At 37.0% G+C, this 20,090-nt stretch overlaps 1 protein-coding gene across 4 annotated transcripts in view; it reads right to left on the reverse strand.

Annotated features, from left to right (window-relative positions):
- Positions 1–1,007: 1,007 nt before the first annotated feature.
- The window catches only part of LMLN (leishmanolysin like peptidase), a gene marked incomplete at its 5' end in the record, with an annotated part of 75,773 nt that continues 56,690 nt past the window's right edge, over positions 1,008–20,090 (reverse strand). For all 4 annotated transcript variants that reach the window (XM_082625413.1, XM_082625414.1, XM_082625416.1 and 1 more), the window contains 4 exons: positions 1,008–5,393; positions 9,703–9,913; positions 16,077–16,207; positions 18,319–18,478. In XM_082625413.1, coding sequence (XP_082481539.1) covers positions 5,293–5,393; positions 9,703–9,913; positions 16,077–16,207; positions 18,319–18,478 — 603 coding nt within the window. In that variant the 3' untranslated portion in view covers positions 1,008–5,292. The remainder of the gene's footprint in view (positions 5,394–9,702; positions 9,914–16,076; positions 16,208–18,318; positions 18,479–20,090) is intronic.

Here is a 20,090-nt window from a genome sequence, read left to right on the forward strand (position 1 = left end):
TGTAGCTACCTCACTTCTATTAAATTTTCAGACCCTCAACCAAATATATCAAAGCCTTCACTATATAAACACTAATAAGCACCCATGTGTGTAAGCACATGTGAAATCTCTTTCAGTCAACCTGTAGCCTTCTTAAAATGTCATCAGGAGACCTAATGGGGTGGGGTGAGGGGTGAGCCAGGAGATGTTCAGATATTGTGATTTGAATATTTTCAAATGAGACAATGTCAGAAAGTTGAGTTACTGTTTCTGTTGAAATTGAAAAAATTGTTAGCGGCACTGAGTGTTAAAATGGCATCGAATCTAAGATATACTAAGGTCTATAGGCAGAAAAAACCATTTCTATACGTATAAAGTGAGAATGGGGACTTCCCTGGTGGCGTAGTGGTTAAGAGTCCACCTGCCAATGCAGCGGACACGGGTTCGAGCCCTGGTCTGGGAAGATCCCACATGCCACGGAGCAACTAAGCCCATGCACCACAATTACTGAGCCTTCGCTCTAGAACTTGCGAGCCACAACTACTGAGCCCGCGTGCCACAACTACTGAAGCCCACGCGCCTATAGCCCATGCTCCGCAACGAGAAGCCACCGCAATGAGAAGCCCACGCACCACAACAAAGAGTAGCCCCCGCTCACCGCAACTAGAGAAAGACCATGCACAGCAACGAAAACCCAACACAGCCTAAAATAAATAAATAAATAAATAAATTTATTAAAAGAAAAAAAAAAGAGAATGGTATTGGTCATCTACCAGAACATCAGATGGTGTATTTGGACTTCTATCTCCAAATATGTCCAGTTTATTTCAAACATTAAGGAACAAACTTCTGGCGGAACACTAACAAGCTGATTTAAATAAACTGCTCCATTTCAACGTATCTACCAGAGAGTTGTTGACAAAAGACTCATTTATGTATTGACGCCTATTAAATAAGATATATTCCATGAACATACCAAAAGGTAGTATAAACAGGTAATGTATGAGACATAGATGCTTTGTCTTCAGTATACCGTACAAATAATATTGAATTTATTCAACTACTTGAAGTAATTTATTGTACATAGTTTTAGCTACTTAGATGAAATATTTAAAATGTTAAAAAATTTAAATATTATCATTAGAATTTCCCACAAAGATCTCAGCTCAGCAAGTAGGTCACAGAGGCTGTGCTCAGTTCATTTCACAGTGCTTGGCTCTAGGCACCGGGCAGGATGGCTCTGAGTGCACATGGTGAAGGCACGCCCTGGGTACGTTCTCTCAAACTACAGTCAGTTTATGAGGAAGAATCACGCTCCACACTCCACAGCCACAATTTACTTGCCGCTACCAAATAGAGTGTGGTACTTGAATGTGCAGAGCCGTCCTGCCGTGAGACTTCTGGCCCACGGCACACAACAAATGGGACAGGAATAATCTTCAGCCAGAGACGGCTGCCCTGAATTGTTTTAGTCGGCTGTCTTTCCTGCTTAACTATTTGAGGAGGGTTATTCCCTGTAGCTTTACGTAAGACCTGTCCCTATTCTTTAAGTAGGACAATTTTACTCCAGTTAAAGTAAAAATTGAATTATGCTTCATAATAAACACCTCATTGTCCCCATATAAGTGCATGGCTGTATTTGTATTCCTCATCCAGGTTTAAAAAAATTGATGGATTTAATTAAGTAAAGACAAGATGCAGATTAGTTTCCATTTTTATTAAAGCTGTGTTTTTTCTAAGTAATATATTACACTTAAAGTTAAATACCATAAATAAAGATTAGTTCTTAAATCTATTTTATTTACTAAAAATGTAAACAAAAAGAAAATAATTCACCACTCCCTCCCCAACCCTGACTAAATGTATCAAAAAAAAAAAAAAAGGTCATCCTTTCAGGTAAGTTATTTCTTCAGAACGAGTAGCACAGACTTTATTAAAATATGTTAGTCCTCTTGGGCTGCAGGGACACGGCACGGATGACTGGTGCCAACTGTGAAACAGGTCTGTGGGGCTGTGACCTAAGTCCACCTCCTCCTGCCAGGACTACTCAAATGCCCTCAGAAACGGGCTCTTCTCTCTCCATTCAGTGTCCAAGGACAAGGACAGCGCTAAGGCACTGAGCACAGGACACTGCGATGAGCATGGTGTGTAAGCTGGCATACTCCAGGAGGCGGGTCAGAGCCAGCAGTGACCTAGCAATTCTGCATGAATTAGTCATGCAGAATATTAGAATATGCTGAATATTCATGAATATTAGTCACAGAATATTAGAGCTGGAAAGATTCTGAGAAAGCATCTAGTCATTTTCAGATGGTCTCAATCAGTGAGTCTTCTAATATTGAAGAGAATATTGATAAAATTGTATGGAATACTCTGGTATACTTATTTATGTATCTTCCTAAAACTATTTAAACTTCATTAATGTTTCACTTTCAAATATTGATAAACTCTAAACCAACATATTAGGCTGAAACTAATCTTAAGCATAATTTATAACATTTTTAGAATGCCTAGTTGATCCTAACAAAAATAAGTATCCTTAAGAAATAAGTAAGGGAAAAGGATGTTTTTCAGGAGAATACAGAGGGATCTACATTAAGACTACCTAACTGCTTTCCAGTTTCTTTAAAGCTATCAGCTCAAGTCTAGCGACATGGCTTTTGCTTCCTTCCTGTAAATTCTGTTCTTGAAAACCTGAGAGACAAATTCACTTGTTAATTTTGACACTGGGACCTTAATACTATCAGAATGAACCTAAGTCTGAACTGAAAACTGAGGTAGTCAGTTTTTATAAGCACTTGACCCTTTTGAGTCAGAAAGGGACTTCAGTCTACTATCCTCAAATCAGCTATCCCCATTCCCCTTCCCTGCCCCACCTCACTCCCACCATGGCTGCAGTCTGCATGGTCTCTTTCTCAGTGAACTGGTTTTGTGAACATAAAGGGCATTACCTGCCACAGGATATTGAAATTTAGGTCATCTCAAATTCTTCAGTTCAAACCTTAATTCTAGCCTGCTAATTCTGCATTGAAATTTCAGATTTTAAAAATCCTTCTTTTTAGAATATTATTTTAGAATTTTATCATATTATAAGGGACTAAACCATGCCTCTTAAAACTTCTTACAGGTTCAGTGGCCTTCTAAATCTTCACTGAGTATACTATGCAGAATCAGTGATAAGCAACCACTTTCAAGACTTGTTGAAGAGGAAGGAAGACACCAGCACTGTTAGTTACCCTCAAAAACTCAAGATTTCTTAACACCATACTTTACCAGGTTCTACATTTGTGCAGAGAAAACACTGGGCTACCAGATTCCAAGCTTAACAAATATATAGAAAAAACGTCATCAATAATATTTTCTTCAGAAAGTCATTAGTGCAAATATAATTATATCAATAAAAAATAAAGCAAAAATATATTTCAAGTATAAAAAGCACCATGCTCAGAAACAATACTACCTAAATGGCATTACTGCACAACAGTCAAAATATAATTGAACCTATCACTGTGAGTCTCAAATATATTATGAATCCATATTATTTTTGGTGAAATTCTTTATACAACTTTGCAGGATGATTCATAATCACATTGGGTATATAAGTTTAGATTTTTATAACTTTCTTTAAAAATATACTCTACATTTTTCTCTGACTTTTCATGATTTAACGTAGGCAGAAACACCATTGGTATTAGATTTTCTTCAGCTGAGGCTGGCTATGCTAGAGACCCCCAGCTTTTCACAATGACAAATACCTCCAATTTAAAATTGTAGGCAAATAAGTATTTTAAATGTATGCATTTTTTTAAAAAAGGTGACTTTCCTCTATGCTGGAGTTGCTGTTTGGCTCCAGTGCCAAACAATAAGTTGGAATTACTCCTTAGTAATTATGCTGTTTGTTCACTTAGCACAATTTCTTAAACTGAGTGCTCAATAACTGTATGCTGAATTAAAGGGCCAACCAGTGAATGAATGAATGAATGAATGCATGTCCAAGGGCTATGTTTCTAATGCCACAGGACTTCATTAGCTTTAGAGAGAAAAACTGGGCATCATTCATCATTAAAGATTTTCAAATTGGGTTTACTAAGTTGGGTTGGTCAGCTCTAGTACAAGAGCAGAATTGCTTCTGGGGACCAGAATCTATGGGTGACAGAAAGAGTGTCAAATACAAGAGGTAAAGGACATTACCTCCTTTTAAAGCAAAGGCAACCTTCTGACTTCTGTGGACTAAGCCATACCCTGTGTGGTAAAGTGGACCCTATTGGATAGGCCCTACACCAAACCTACACTTTGCTATAAACAATTCAGACCATCTTGTTTTGACTTATATCTTTTCTTCTTACACATAAAATAATTTTCAGATAGTCAAATTCTTCTGTAACAACTCCTCAACCCACTTGAAAATAACTGCATACCTGTCTATACCAGAATTTATTTTTATCTTCATTGGTCAAAAAGGAAAGTTCTATTTTTGTTGGATTGCAGTTGTCATAACTATTATCTGAAAAACACACAATTAGGTTTTCTTTTATTTGCATGTCTTCAATGTTTTCACAGGGCAGAGTATTTTTCTCTCTCTGCTTCCCAGTTTTTCAAGTCATTATTAAACTAATGGAGAATACAACTGGAAGCTACTCTCTGAAGATCAATGAGTACAGATACAGCTACCAACACCTAATGGTTCAGCAGGAAACTGCCACACAGCTGGTTTGAAAAGTCTAGCATGGTTAAATCATAAGATTTAGCAAAACATAATTTAAAAAAAAACAATGAGAACAATGATTTAGGTGTACCATATACAGTCATTAAATTCAAAATAGGTATAATAGTGATGTAGAAATCCCAATTCAAGTTATTTTCTGTAAGTCAAAGGACAATTTATACTTTTGAGGACAGGGTCCACAACTTATAACCTTGCAATGATTAGCTGTTCTTTAAATTATTGCAGCAGTGATGAATTTTCCCATTGTTTTAGGTTAATGAAAATGCTGAGGTATGTAATAACTGAAATTTTCACCTATTATCCCATTTTCAAAGGAAAACTTCAAGAAGAGTATTTATCCTGAAAAATAAAGAGACTTGGTGATTTGGAATTCCTCCTCCTTCTGCAAACTTTGAGGCTGTTGGGTTGCTGATGAGGAATGACTGCTGTGAAGCTCTGCTTCAAGATCTGATTGTGGTCAACACTTCCAAGCCAAAGTCAGGAATGCCACTTCTGCCATCTGCATAGGCTGGCACTCGCCCAGATTTTGTGCTTTGTTCAGAGGAACCTGACACAAAGGAATGTCTTCAGAATTCACTTTTCCATTCCTAATGCCATACGCACAGAAGAAATCCAGCCAGCAGAGGAAATAGATTGCCTAGCAGAAGCCAAAGGGTAACCACCGGGCTAGAGGAACAGGAACAGAGATCTAGGGTTGAAAACAAAAAAATTGACTTTCCATAGACATTTTTGGAAAAAATTATACCAACTAAAATGTTGACAGATGAGTAGTAGAGGTAATTATTAAAAGGTGAAGAAGGACTACCTTGAAGAGTAGAATCAAGAGTGACTTCCTGAAATCCATATATGCAAAGTCTTTTTTTATATTTATAGAAAAAGAAGAAAATATTTATGTAGGAGAAAAGAAGATGTATCTACCATATCAAGGTTCAAAATCAGCACCCAAGAAAAGACAGGGTAGTATCCTGGCAAAACTAAAGATGCTACACAGGAAAGTAAATGAAATTCTTGGCTATTCTGACATGGGATGCTGGACTCTCTTCTTCTATTCTACCTTGTCCCTTCTAAGTAGGGTGACCCTATAATTTATCATCGCATATCAGGACATTTTGAGATAAGCGTTGAAATAAATTTCTAGTCTCAAGATGGAGCCTCTCCTGCCCATGGTGCCACATCAGCAAATTAAAACTTAGATAACTTTCATGTTTGTGTAAATGCTCCACTTGACCAGAACCACAGAATATCCAGTCAGCCAATCTCCAACCGCCGAGCCAATGTGGGCTCTATACTTATTTCTTTGTTCCTTGATCTTTCTAAATAAGGTTAGATACTTAATCCCGGCCCATCAACCTAAGCTGAGTACTTCTTCCTTGTTTCCTGCTTGTAGCCCTTTTCCCTTATTTTACAGTTCTCTGGATTCCTGAGAGTAGAGACTGCCTGTGTGAAATAAAATTTGCTTTGATCAACTAAATTGTTCTCTTTGATAATTTTAACACAAGGGAATTATTAGTAATCATACCAGGACAATAGGCACGTGGACTGTCCCAGGCAAAACAGGACATACGTTCCCCAATCTCTAAATATCTACCCATCTATCCATATCACCCCAGGCTTGATTTGGAAACAGCAGAAGATTCTATGAGTTTTGGGCAGTAGGAGTATATTTTAATTTATCTAAGAGTTGTTCTAACAGCTAAAACTATTTCCCCCAAACAATTCTCAGAATGGAGTACATTTTTTAGCAGTCAAGAGACCAGGTCAATCTGACTTTATTTCAGCATGAGTTGTCCTTTCTACTATTTTGACCAACAGAGAACCAACCAAGCTTCAAGTCTGACTTGCTTAAAAGGTAAGAAAAAAAGGACTGGTTTTTCAGCTATAGAATTAATAAAATGATAATGTTAAGGCACTGGAGCTTGTTCTTCTGAGAACTATACAGTGTGGAATAAGTATTTTAAAAAATTATTTCACTGTATGTAATACAAGTAAACCACGGAGAACTTATATTCTTCCCCAATGGAACCAGCTGGCAATCGTTAAATGTTAGAAAAATCAATCCTTCTCAAAGTATGGTACCTGGGTCAACAACATCAGCATCACCTGGGAACTTCTCAGGCTCCAACCCAGATCTTCTGAATCAGAAACTCTGGGGGTGAGTCGTAGCAATCTGTGTTTTAACATGATTCTGATGCATGCTAAAGTTTGAGAACTTCTGACCTAGAGCTGCAATGTCCAATATGGCAGCCATTAGCTATATGTGCTATTTAAATTTAAATTAACCAAAATGAGATGAAATATTTAGCTCCTCCGTCACACTAGCCACATTTCACATGTTTAATAGTCACATGTGGCTAATGACTATTGTATGGGACAGTACAAATTATAGAACATTTCCATTGCCCCAGAAAGGTCTACTGGATAAGTTCTGGCCTACAACATCAGCTAGAGTGGTCTTGCTTGGAATAAGGAATAGACCCTGGAGTCACTAATAACACAGGCATATCCCTTTATCTCCCGATTCTCAATTTGGCACAAAGGAAACAGGAGGAGAACTGAACTAACTGTTGTTTATCTACTGTTGGTACTAACATTTAACAAGCTATTAAAATATTAATGGCTGCTCTGGAACACTTATTGTCTTTCAAAAACACTGCACTTTCTGTGATAGTACTCTTTAAAAAGGAAAGATATAAAGAGCGTGTTTCAAAATGAATCAGAGACGATCAGATCTGGGTTTTGATCTGAACCTCATCAGCTGTGACAGTGAATATATCACTTAATCTCTTTATACCTTAGTTTTCTCATGTGTAAAATGATAATTCCTACCTCATTAGGTTTTGTGATGATTAAATATAATGATATAGACATAAAGCACTCAGCAAGGTGTCTAGCATTTAATAAATAGAAACAAAAAAACCTCCACACTCTGAAGAGATCAGAAAATTTAGAAATAAATCTTTCATATTCACTAATGGAAACTATGCCTAAAAGGTATCTATTCCTTTTTTTTTTTTCTAAAAGGCATCTATTCTTGTAATATTTTGTACATTTTTCAAAACTGTGGTAGTGATTCGGAGGTTACAATCCTTTTTTGAGCATGCTTCCTCATAGAACTGGTTAACAGGGGAAGAAATCACAACATAGTACCACAGTATCAGAAGGGTGACTACAAAGAGGGAGCTGGATAAGAAGTCAAGTCTAGGGCGCAGGTTGGTGGAGGACGTGGGGTCATTTGCAATCTCTACTCCCCACCTCCTTTCAACAGATTCACTTGTCTTTGCCATGCTCCAAGGACAGGAACTAATTACTTCACAGCTCCTTGAACTAGTCTGGCTTTCTCCTCATTTCTACACATTTTTTTACTGTACTCCTAAGATTCTTACTCCTGAACCAGCTGGAGTAACTCTCTCTTTAACTCAACTCTAACTGCTAATGGCTCAATCAATGCTCATCTCTTGGACATTGAAATGATGATATTTCTTATAGTTAACTCTCAGATTAGGCCTGAGGATGGGAACTCCACCAGAACCACCTATTTGTAGACTAGCAGCCCTTTAATTCTAGCCAAAGCAATTTAACAATAACAACAAAATCAAGTCATCCTATCACTTCATATGAAAGTTAACTAAGAATATTTAACACTACATTTATTATATACCATATCAAAAGGACCTAAGATCTTTTAATTCATTGTGAATTACTATTATAACTGCAGAAAACTCAGCTGGCTCACAGGAGTTAAGTGAAAAGAGTTAACACAGCAGGCCTGAGATGGCCATCATTTGAAAGTCCTGTTTGCAAGGACGGCCTTTAGCTGGTGTCTGGGAAGTGGTTTCTTCCAGACTTCACCCACTGTCCCCTTTCCCTTTGCTGATTCTGCTTTGTATCTTTTTGCTTTAACAAGCTTAGCCATAAGTACAACTAGAGGCTGAGGCCTTTGAGTACTAGAGAGTCATGAAATCTGGGGGTGGTCTTAGGCACCCCTAACACAAGTATTAATCTCCCCAAATCCACCCTCTACTTATAGCCCATGTCTTGATAAAGGCCCCAGAATGTGGGAAAGAAAGGGAATTAAATTTTAGAGGTGAAGAAACTTTGAGCTATAAAGTGAACGTAGCCCTCTGTTTTCAACCAGACCATGGAGCAAGCAAAGGGCTATACAGTTCCATTTAAAAAATACCTCCAGTTGAGAAAATGAAACATGGCCTATTCCAAAATATAAAACTGTCATAAAATCTCATAGGTCATTTAATTAAAATATCATAGACCATAGGTCAAAGCTTTCATTGAGAGTTCATGAGTTCTGCTTTTAAAACTCTTAGAAATGGGTCATCAGCCTCAGTTTGCACATCTTCATCAACAGGGAATGCACCCTTCTCAAGAGAGTCCCTTCTATTTCTCTCCTGGTTCTAAAGGATTCTACTGGAATCTGTCTCCCTACAACTTTAATTCATTGTTCTCAGTCCTACTCTCTGGAGTCTCACAGAATGAGTAATATATCTCTCAGTGAAAACCACTGTCTTTGCCAGCTTGTCTTTCTATCTCACTGTGTATATTTGCATCTCCCTGCACCTTTCTCTTCTTTGTGGGCATGTCAATCCCTTCTTTGAGCATCTCTTCCAGTGACTTTCCCACTCCTTCACCTCACCTAGTTATAATATAACTAAAATATATTTAATTGCTTTTTGTATTCATGAACAGAATTTTTACTCTTTCAAAATGAATGGCTGAAACATTAACTTTTTGTAACCTTCAATGAATGTTTTTGTGCAAGTCAGAGGTTCTTCACATATAGAAAGTTTCCTCACCCTCACTCCTACTGAAGAGAGGTGTCACATCTACCTACCTTCAATTTCTAACCATGGAGGGAAGGCGATCTTCCCATATAACTGCAATTAGAAGAGAAGACGCACAACCTGTTTTAGAGCTTCCTTGCAGGGAATTTTCAACATCTTGTAAGAAAAGTCCTCTGTACTCCAACCACAGAGACTACTCACCTAGGGGTAGAGCTCGGGTCAAGTTAGTAGTTGGAGGATCTGTTTCTGGGGGACAGAGCTCACAGAAGTCCCAACATGATGGGCAGAGCAAGTTTCCATCGTGAATCCAGCCATTCATCTGAATACTGACGGGGAGGACCTGCCCGGCCCGACTACACAAATATGAAGTATCCTGAACCCAAACCTTCAGACCTTGTGGAGAACAAGAAACCTTCAAAAAGTGAAAAGAAGAAAAAAATCAGATCAGTAAGATTCTAGTATGTGAGCCTTCTCCCTCAACTGTAGGAAAATATGGCAGAATTTACTAAAAATGCTGGCTATAAAAGACAATTTGGAATGTGGGCATATTTTAATCTCATATAAAGCAGGTTAAGTTATTCATGTTCTAAAAGAATTTCACTCTGTGGTAGTAGTTCTTAGACTTTTTGTCTAGAACCTTTTAAAAAATCTAATGAAAGCTATGGACACTTCCTGGAAAAAACAAAGTAACATACAGCTTTACATACAATTTGGATTCACAGACCCCTGAAGCCAAGTTATCAATAATAACATTTCTGTAGATTCTAGGATCCTCCTATAATTCAGGTTAAATGTCTGTCAAAGAGCCATGAATCATGTCACTTTTTCTACAACTTGCTAAATTTCGTAACTCAAATATTTTTAGTTGTTTTAAATTATAAAAATAGGGCTTCCCTGGTGGCGCAGTGGTTAAGAATCCGCCTGCTGATGCAGGGGACACAGGTTCGAGTTGTGGTCCGGGAAGATCCCACATGCCGCAGACCAACTAAACCTGCGTGCCACAACTACTGAGCCTGCGCTCTAGAGCCCACGAGCCACAACTACTGAAGCCCACGTGCCTAGAGTCCGTGCTCTGCAAGAAGAGAAGCCACCACAATGAGAAGTCCGCGCACCACAACGAAGAGTAGCCCCCGCTCTCTGCAACTAGAAAAAGCCCACGTGCAGCAACAAAGACCCAACGCAGCCAAAAATAAATAAAATAAATTATAAAAACAATATATGCTCATTGTAAAAAAAAAAAAAGCACACTGTATAGAAATGACATAGTAAAAGTTTGTTATTCATTATCCCTATCCCAGATCTTCTGCTTAGAGATGAAAATGGTCACAGTGATTTTATACAACTGGTGACATCTTTAAAAGCAGGATTCATATCTCAAATACAAGGGGTAACTAATGAAATCAATTTAAAAAAACAAACATATTAAAACTAACTTTAAAAAAGTTTATAATGACTGTGTCGTCTTCAAAGTTGTTTTCTTTTTTTAAAATAAATTTTATTTATTTATTTATTCATTCATTCATTCATTCATTCTGGCTGCGTTGGGTCCTCACTGCTGCGCACAGGCTTCCTCTAGTTGCTGAGAATGGGGGCCACTCCTCATCGCAGTGCACAGGCTTCTCATTGTAGTAGCCGCTCCCATCGTGGAACACAGGCTCCAGGTGTGCAGGCCTCAGTAGCTGTGGCATGCGGGCTCAGCAGTTGTGGCCCGTGGGCTCCAGAGTGCAGGCTCAGCAGCTTAGCCACAGAGTGCACAGGCTTAGCCACACCGTGGCATGTGGGATCCTCCCAGACTAGGGCTTGAACTCTCATCCCTTGCATTGGCAGGTGGACTCCCAACCACTGTGCCACCAGGGAAGCCCTCAAAGTTGTTTTCTAAAAAGACTTTACATTATGCTACTTCACCTTAAATATTTCTGGATCTTCTCTCCTGGAACTATCTTCAAAGAAAGTGCATGGTTCTGAGTATGTTTGATGGTGGCAAATTTTTACTTTGCAAGTAGATGCAATTTTTGGAAACACCCAAAACTTGCCCAGATCCAAGTCTGGTAAAGGCAGTTGACTAAACTAGTTAAGACTAGGTCAACATAGGTATGATGTAAAATACTGAAATTGACTTCTTAGATGGCTATTAAACTATCTCTAAAAGCAATTTTAAAAGGAGTTCCAAAAGTGTTTTTCAACAATGGAGTCATTTTAAAAACAACTCTTTTCATCAATTAAGTTTAAATATAACATTCATTTGGAAATTTAAGTTATAATAAGCTATCAAGAAAATAAACGACAAAGTGTAAACTCTTCTAAAGTCTGTCATTCAATAACCCACACCCAGTAAGCATCATCACAGCTGCAATGCAATGTAATCATTCTTTTAAGTGAGAATTGACTGGGTATTGTGCTTGGTGCTGAAAAGGATACCAAAGAAGTCCATGACACAGTGCCTGACCTCTAGCAGCTTTAACTGAGGAGAGAAGGGTAGGATATACAAATTTCCCCCCAAAATTAACAGTGTCAGACTGTTTTATGATAAAGAGGCAATAAATGATAGGAAAAAGAACAAAGATTAGAAAGTTTCATGGAAGAAAGCATTTATATTCTAAAGATGTGCACAGGGTTTGCATCACAGTGAGGGAGACATGTTGTGAGCTGGTGGGCTGTGTCAGAGTCCAAGTGGGTGAGGAGGGTAACTGCATAGGGGTGAATGAAGATGGAAAGGATGTGGACAGATCAAATAACAAGCATATTAAGGACAAAGAGAACCAGATTTCTCACTGCTCGAAAGAAGAGTTACAAATATGGGAAGGGAGAAAACTAAAATGAATTATTTGGTGTTAAACTGGAATCAAAGATACTGGTACAAACTCGTGGTTATATATATGCACATGTACAAGTATATATAAAATTACATACACACATATATTTCCTAGCTCTGTTCACCAAAAGGCCTGGGGAGCAGCTGTATCCCAACAGCAATGAACAATACATCTAGCACCCAGACTTTATTTTGTTATCTTTATTTTTTAAATAAATTTATTTATTTATTTTTGGCTGCGCTGGGTCTTTGTTGCTGTGCACAGGCTGTCTCTAGATGCGGCAGGTGGGGGCTACTCTTTGTTGTGGTGCTTGGGCTGCTCGTTGAGGTGGGTTCCCTTGTTGCAGAGCACGGAATCTAGGTGCATGGGCTTCAGAAGTTGTGGCATGCAGGCTCAGTAGTTGTGGCTCGCAGGCTCTAGAGCGCAGGCTCAGTGGTTGTGGCACATGGGCTCAGTTGCTCTGCAGCATGTGGGGTCTTCCCGGACCATGGCTCAAACCCCTGTCCCCTGCATTGGCAGGCGGATTCTTAACCACTGTGCCACCAGGGAAGTCCCTAGCACCCAGACTTTAGTCTCTAAATACCTCACTGCACTAAAAGAAACAAGAGCTCCTTGGAGAAATGATTAATTCCAGGGCTGGGGCAAAGAAAGTGAAGATGAGCCTAGAATATCTTGTGCTAGAAAGCAAGGAAATTGTTAAAAAGATAGGACAGCCAAAAGGACACAGGAACCAACCTGAAGGGCTCCCTCCCTTTGGCTAAATCTGGGGCAACTTAAATAGCCAAATAAATAATGATAGTAATGGTAATACCCGCTGAATAAAATGCAATCTGTGAGTCAATACAGATTTAAATGCATGAATTAATAAAATGAAGGTATGATAAGAAATAAGTTATTGATATAGTACTTTCCCCCCCAAATACTTACTAATTAAAAAGGGAATTAATTAAAAGAGAAAAACGGTAACTTGACAGTGGAGAAGCCTGGTAGATACCAGCAAGTTAAAATGACCAGCAAAGGGACAAATCGAGAGTGCACCACCAGGGACTTCCCTGGTGGCGCAGTGGTTGAGAGTCCGCCTGCCGATGCAGGGGACATGGGTTCGTGCCCCGGTCTGGGAAGATCCCACATGCCGAGGAGCGGCTGGGCACGTGAGCCATGGCTGCTGAGCCTGCGCGTCTGGAGCCTGTGCTTCGCAACAGGAGAGGCCACAACAATTAGAGGCCCACATACCGCAAAAAAAACCAAAAACAGAAACAAAGAATTGTCTTGCAATGCAGGGGATGCTGGTTTGATCCCAAGCTGGGGAACTGGGATCCCACATGCCACGGGGCAACTAAGCCCGTGCACCACAACTAGAGAGCCCACGTGCCGCAACTAATGAGCCCACACACCACAACTAGAGAGAAGCCTGCGCACTGCAATGAAAGGTCCTGCATGCCACAACTAAGACCTGATGCAGCCAAAATAAATAAATAAATAAATATTTTAAAAAAAAAGTGTATCACCAAAAAAAAACACAAGCATCACTTCTGTGATATTACTGCCCAAAACATATTACATGAATTTAATCATGAGGGAACATCAGACAAACCCAAATGGAGACACATCATAGGTAAGAACTGGCTTGTAATCTTTAAAAGTGTCAAGGTTATGAAAGTCAAGAAAAGACTGAGGAACTGTTCCAGATTGAAGGAGACCAGAGATATGACAACTACTCAATATGTGATATCAGTGCAGATCCTATTACTACAAGGACATTATTGGGACAATTGGCAAAACTTGAACGGGATCCAAGAATTAGATGTATCAGTGTTATTTCCTGATTTTTTGGGTAGTACTGTGGTCATATAGGAGGATGTCCTTGTTTATAGGGTACACATTAAAGTATTTCGGGGTGAAGGGGCAGACTGTCAGCAATTTGCACTTAAATGACCCATATTTTTGTACCATTCTTGCAACTTCTCTGTCAAAATAAGTAAAACAAAGAACAACAGAAAACAAAACAGCTAATCCAAATGCTAATTGTTTGGAAATCATGCACATTTTCCCATATAAATGGTTGTGAGTGTTAAATTAGCAAAATTAACTGACAACACTAGGTACTACAGGGAAGCCAAGTACCTTCGGTCTTTGTTGATGGTATTACAAATCTACGTAATGCCTTTGTGGTGGTGGTGGTGGTGTAGAGAAGACATTAAAACAGGCTGAAAAGGTTATCCTCCTATTATAGTTCACACTGTTCCAGCTTTATCCCCTTTATCCTAATAGTCTCACTTATGTGAATTTATTTCAAAAAATTGATTTTAAAAAGGTAAAGCATGTAAATATACTTACAAAAGCATTTTTATACAGTGAAAAGTGAAAATTAATTCAATATCTCACAGGAAAATGACTTCCCTAATTATGATACTTTAAAATGATGCAATGTTCTACAGCTATGAAGAACAGTAAGTATTATTATTGGGAGAACTTGGAAAAGGTATCTTGGTCTGTATAAAAAGACTAAGTAAAGTCACTAAAACAAAATTATGTATTCTGATTACAACTAGATCAAAACTATGTATTTAAGCAATACATAATCTTTAATAGAATGAATTCATCAGAAAATGGTTGCTGGATTATAGTTGTCAGATTATAGGATTATACCTGGAAAGTGTTTATTTTTAATTGTCTTTTATAAGGTTTCAAAGGTAATTTTACATGAATTGTATGGTGTGTGAATTATACCTAAATAAAGCAGTTACCAAAAAAAAGAGTTAATTTTAAAGAAACTTTAAAAATAATAAGTTAAATTGTCAGGTACATTAGTCCATTTAGCTCTTGTAGGTGAAATGGCACAACAAATTCTTATGTTTCAGTTTTTAGGATCACACTCTCCTCCCTGATATCTGTTAGTAGGGTATGGAATATTCATTAGGTTTGATGCTCCTAAGTTACAGAATGCCTGTATCTTAGTAAGTCCTATGGTGATGCAGTCATTTAATATCAGACATCCAAATAATAAATTAAGAAAATAGTAGTTTGCTCTCTTTGGATTTCTAATTTCAAAGGAAAAAAATCTACTATTAATCAGTAGTTGATTTATTAATTCTTAAATACATGCTTTCTTCAGATTTTACAAAATAAATTATAGTTTTTTTCCATTACAAAGTAGTTTTAAAGAACAAAATTACAGAACTTCCCTGGTGGCGCAGTGGTTAAGAATCCACCTGCAATGCAGGGGACACGGGTTTGATCCCTGGTCTGGGAAGATCCCACATGCCACGGAGCAACTAAGCCTGTGCACCACAACTACTGAGCCTGCGCTCTAGAACTCGTGAGCCACAACTACTGAGCCTGTGTGTCACAACTACTGAAGCCCACTTTGCAACAAGGAGAAGCCACTGCAATAAGAAGCCCATGCGCAGCAGCGAAGACCCAATGCAACCAAAAATAAATAAATAAATAAATGTAAAAAAAAGAACAAAATTACATGTTTCCTAATATTTCCTTAGGATCTATGCCCAGAAGCAAAATTATTATAAAACTTGCTGATATATAGCAACTATATATAATTTTTAAACAGAGAAAGGCAATTTCTCAAAGAAATGACAATATTTCGACAAAACACAAATATACAAACTAATATTTACAATAAATAAGTTAAAGTATTAATCAGTAGAAATAAAAGATATAAAGTGTATTTGAAAATATAAAAACCATATAATGAGATGCAATTATGTAATATTTGGTACAGTTATTAACAATCATATGGTTTACCTGATAGCATCCACTCCCCCAGTCCGGGTAACTCAGCTTCCTTTCACACTTTTCCATGACAAATGCTGATTTCTGAATTAGACAAACTGAATGAGGTCCATACTTTTCAGCACCATAGTTTTTAGAAAGGTCTGAAGCAAACCAGAAAAGTTTTCTTTATTAAAAATTGACTTTGGGCTCAAAGAATAAGAAATTAAAGTATTCCACTCTTATAATTAAAAGTTGCTTTAAAAATCAAACATGTTTCATGGAAATTTTCAATTAAAAAAAAATCAAGAGAGAGGGTTCCAAACTCAAACTGGATTCTCAATAAAGCAATTAGTAGAATTATTATATCAGAAACAAGAGATATAATTGGGCCTAAAGCAACTAAGTTAAATATATAGAGGAAATGGCACTAAGAATCACCTTCAATGGTGTCCTAAATAGGAGTCACTTCCCAAGTGACCCAGATAGGATGAGGCCAAGTGATTTATATAATGAAGATTTTTTTGGAGAGCTGCAACTTTTGCAAGACCATTCTTGTATTTTCAACTTATGCCATCTCCTGTAAGTCAATAAATGACAGGTTGAGCTAGTCTTAGACTAAGCACAAATCTGCAGAGGTATGGGGCAGACTAAATGACCCCTAACTAGCTAATGGACAAAGGAATGAAGTCCTTAAAGCCTAGGAATTAAAAAAAAAAAAAAAGCCTAGGAATAATTTTCTCTCTTTACACTTAATACAAGTTTCACCTTTTGAAAGCAGAGTTCAATTAGCTCATTTTGAAATATTATGAAGGTAAAAATTTTATGTCCGTTTAAAAAAATCTTAATTGTATAAGCTAAGAAAAAAAATGTAAAACAATAAAACAGAACTTTATATTTCTTTATTTATGAATATTTCAAAGTCTTCAAAACACATAGTGATCATTGTCAAAAAAAAGAAAAGAGGGGTCAGGCCAACCCTCAGGCCAACTCCTGAGAAATACCTGTTTTTATGAAGAAATTTTTCTTGGAACACAGCTGTACTCATTCACCTACATATTATCTGTAACTGCTTTCACACTTAACAGCAGAGCTGAAAAGTTGCAACAGAGACTGCATGACCCATAAAGCCTAAAATATTTACTATCTTGCTTTTTATAATAAATATTTGCCAACTCCAGCTCTAAAACATTAAAATGTGATACTCTATCTTTGGCAAACCCGTAACTGACAAATATGTGCATTTCTTTTGCTGTAACATGCAACTGTTGCGTAGTTATGTCATTAGACATTTATTAAGTAGGTTAGTGATGGGAAAAATGACTGTACAAATCCAGTTACATCTGCCAGGTTTAAGAATAAAAGGAAAAAAATTATGGAAATTTTAATTTTAAATGATTTAGTCTGAAATAAAGTATGGAATGGGGGTGGGGAGGAAAGGACCAGGTTGAAAATTTTGATGACCACAGGCAGAAAAACTACTTATTGCTCTTGATTAACAAATCAGATGTGAGAACATTTTGTTTACAAAGGTGGTTAGTATGAGCTATAACTACTATTGCTGAATATCCAATTGCCATACTGTTTATTTCCTTGATGACCTGTTCATTTAAATATACTAAATGGGAATAAATAAGATGGCAATACATCTTACTAGCCATGGGACAATAGTATTATTCTGATATCTGGAGAATGACACGTTATATCTAAATTACATAAAATACACATTCCTCAGGAGAGGAAAGAATAGGATACCTAATACGATTTAATAAAAAGAGTTCTGCATTGGAGGATCTTGCACTGACATCAATTAAACATATTACTTAGTAGCTCTTCCCTCATCTGTGAAATTCGATAATATCTTCTCTATGTCTCTTGTCAGGTTTTTAGAAGAACAAAATGAAATGATAAAAGTGAAATTGTTTTGCAAATGAAAAGTGTCATGCAAATATAAGGTATTACTAAACGGTAGTGTGTGTACACACATGTGCAAGTGTATCTAATAGCTAACAATCCTTTCTATGTGTCATAATTCTAAGCACTTACTGTATTAATTCATTTAATTCTCACAACTCTATGAGACAGGTATTATCTCTTTTGTACAGAGGAGAAAACTGAGGCGCAGAGAAGTTACTCTGAACAGGTGGATAGCAGTGGAACCACAACATAAACTCAGACAATCTGGCTCCAGGGTCTGTATCCTTAACCACTATTTTGTATTGCTGATATATACTTTTAATATGTATATAACATTTAATTTCACTAAACTACTAACCTGGTTGATTCTCCAATACTCTACAATCTGAGCTGCGCTGATATTCACCACTTAAATGCCAACTGAATTCCTGACTGAAAGGGCAGTAGTCAGCAATTTCTACTGAACCACCATAATAAGGCAGATCTTCTGCAGGTACTCCACTGAGTTCATCAAAGTACTACAAAGAGAAAAATATTAGGAAGGCAGGAGAGTAAGAAACATTCTATATAATCAAAACAAAGCCCACAGGCAATTTATAGCAACCAATTAATGCTGTATAACACAAAGAAGATATTAATCTATTTTTTTCATACATAGTACAACACAAAGATAGTTAATATACTACTTGAGGGGTATTTTGAGGTTGCTGTAGTTTTAGAAATAAGCAAGGTAAGTAAATTAGTCTGTTTTTTATTAGATGACAAATTTGACTAATGTTTTAAAAGGATGAATAGGAAGAGTTTTAAGAGCTGACAAAACACAAAACAAATGCATAGAATTAAGATGTTTTAAATTTAATGTACTTCAAGTGTTTTTAGGAGAATTAATTTATATGTTGTTTTGACAAACTTGAAAAAACCATAAGAAAATGAATGAGATCATATATATAAAATACTGTGAACACCAAAGGAACAAGGTACCAGATAAATTTTAAAGATTTCACATTTTAAATTATATTACTAAGAGTAGAAATATATAGTCGCCATCTTCTGGTGTCTAAAGCACTCAGTGTGGTCATAAACATATGTAGGAAGCTCAAAATTTAGCAGAAATCACTTTAAATTCACTTCTGAGGTATCATTTCTGACTAATGGGTCCTTTTCCAATGGCAGGCAGAGCTGAGGCTTTTTTTAGAAATAGCCACTTCAACAAAAAACTTAAAGGTCAAATCAGAGATTCAGACTGGACACATGGGACCATTTCCTTCACCTTTCAGATCTCACTAGGCAAACTTTTCTAAAGCAGAACTTCCAAGTCTTCTAATTAACTGGACTACAGTACCTTAGTTACTCTATTTTATTTCCTTTAAAATTTTTTTTTTATTTTATAATGGGTGTAGTTGATTAACAATGTTGTGTTAAGTTTCAGGTGTACAGCAAAGTGATTCAGTTATACATGTATCTATTGTTTTTCAAATTCTTTTTCCATTTAGGTCATTACAGAGTATTCAGCAGAGTTCCCTGTGATACAGTAGGTCTTTATTGGTTATCTATTTTAAATATATCAGTGTGTACGTGTCAATCCCAAACTCCCAATCTATCCCTCCCCCTCCCCCTTCCCCCCTGGTAACCATAAGTTCGTTCTCTAAGTCTGTGAGTCTGTTTCTGTTTTGTAAATAAGTTTAGTTGTATCATTTTTTAAAGATTCCACATATAAGTGATATATTTGTCTTCTTCGGTTAGTTTCTTTCTTTAAAGAACCTTGTTTTTGATATAAATTAAAGACGAAGACTTTGGAAATAATTAGAAAGAAAATACAAACAATTTATAAAAAATAGATCAAAATAGGGACTTCCCCAGTGGTCTAGTGGTTAAGACTCCACACTCCCAATGCAGGGGGCCCGAGTTCAAACCCTGGTTAGGGAACTAGATCCCACATGCCACAACTCAGACCCGGCGCAGCCAAATAAATAAATATATATTTTAAAATAGATCAAAATAAATATTCTAAATGTCCCTTAACATTACTACAAGACATTGCTAGATATTAATTAATTGCTATCAATTAACACATTGGTTATAAAGAAATGGAAGAATTCTTCAGTTTTTTCTAACTTACAGAAAACAAAT

Source organism: Mesoplodon mirus, assembly GCF_964341445.2.
Source record: "Mesoplodon mirus genome assembly, chromosome: 6".
NCBI classification, from domain to species: domain Eukaryota; kingdom Metazoa; phylum Chordata; class Mammalia; order Artiodactyla; family Ziphiidae; genus Mesoplodon; species Mesoplodon mirus.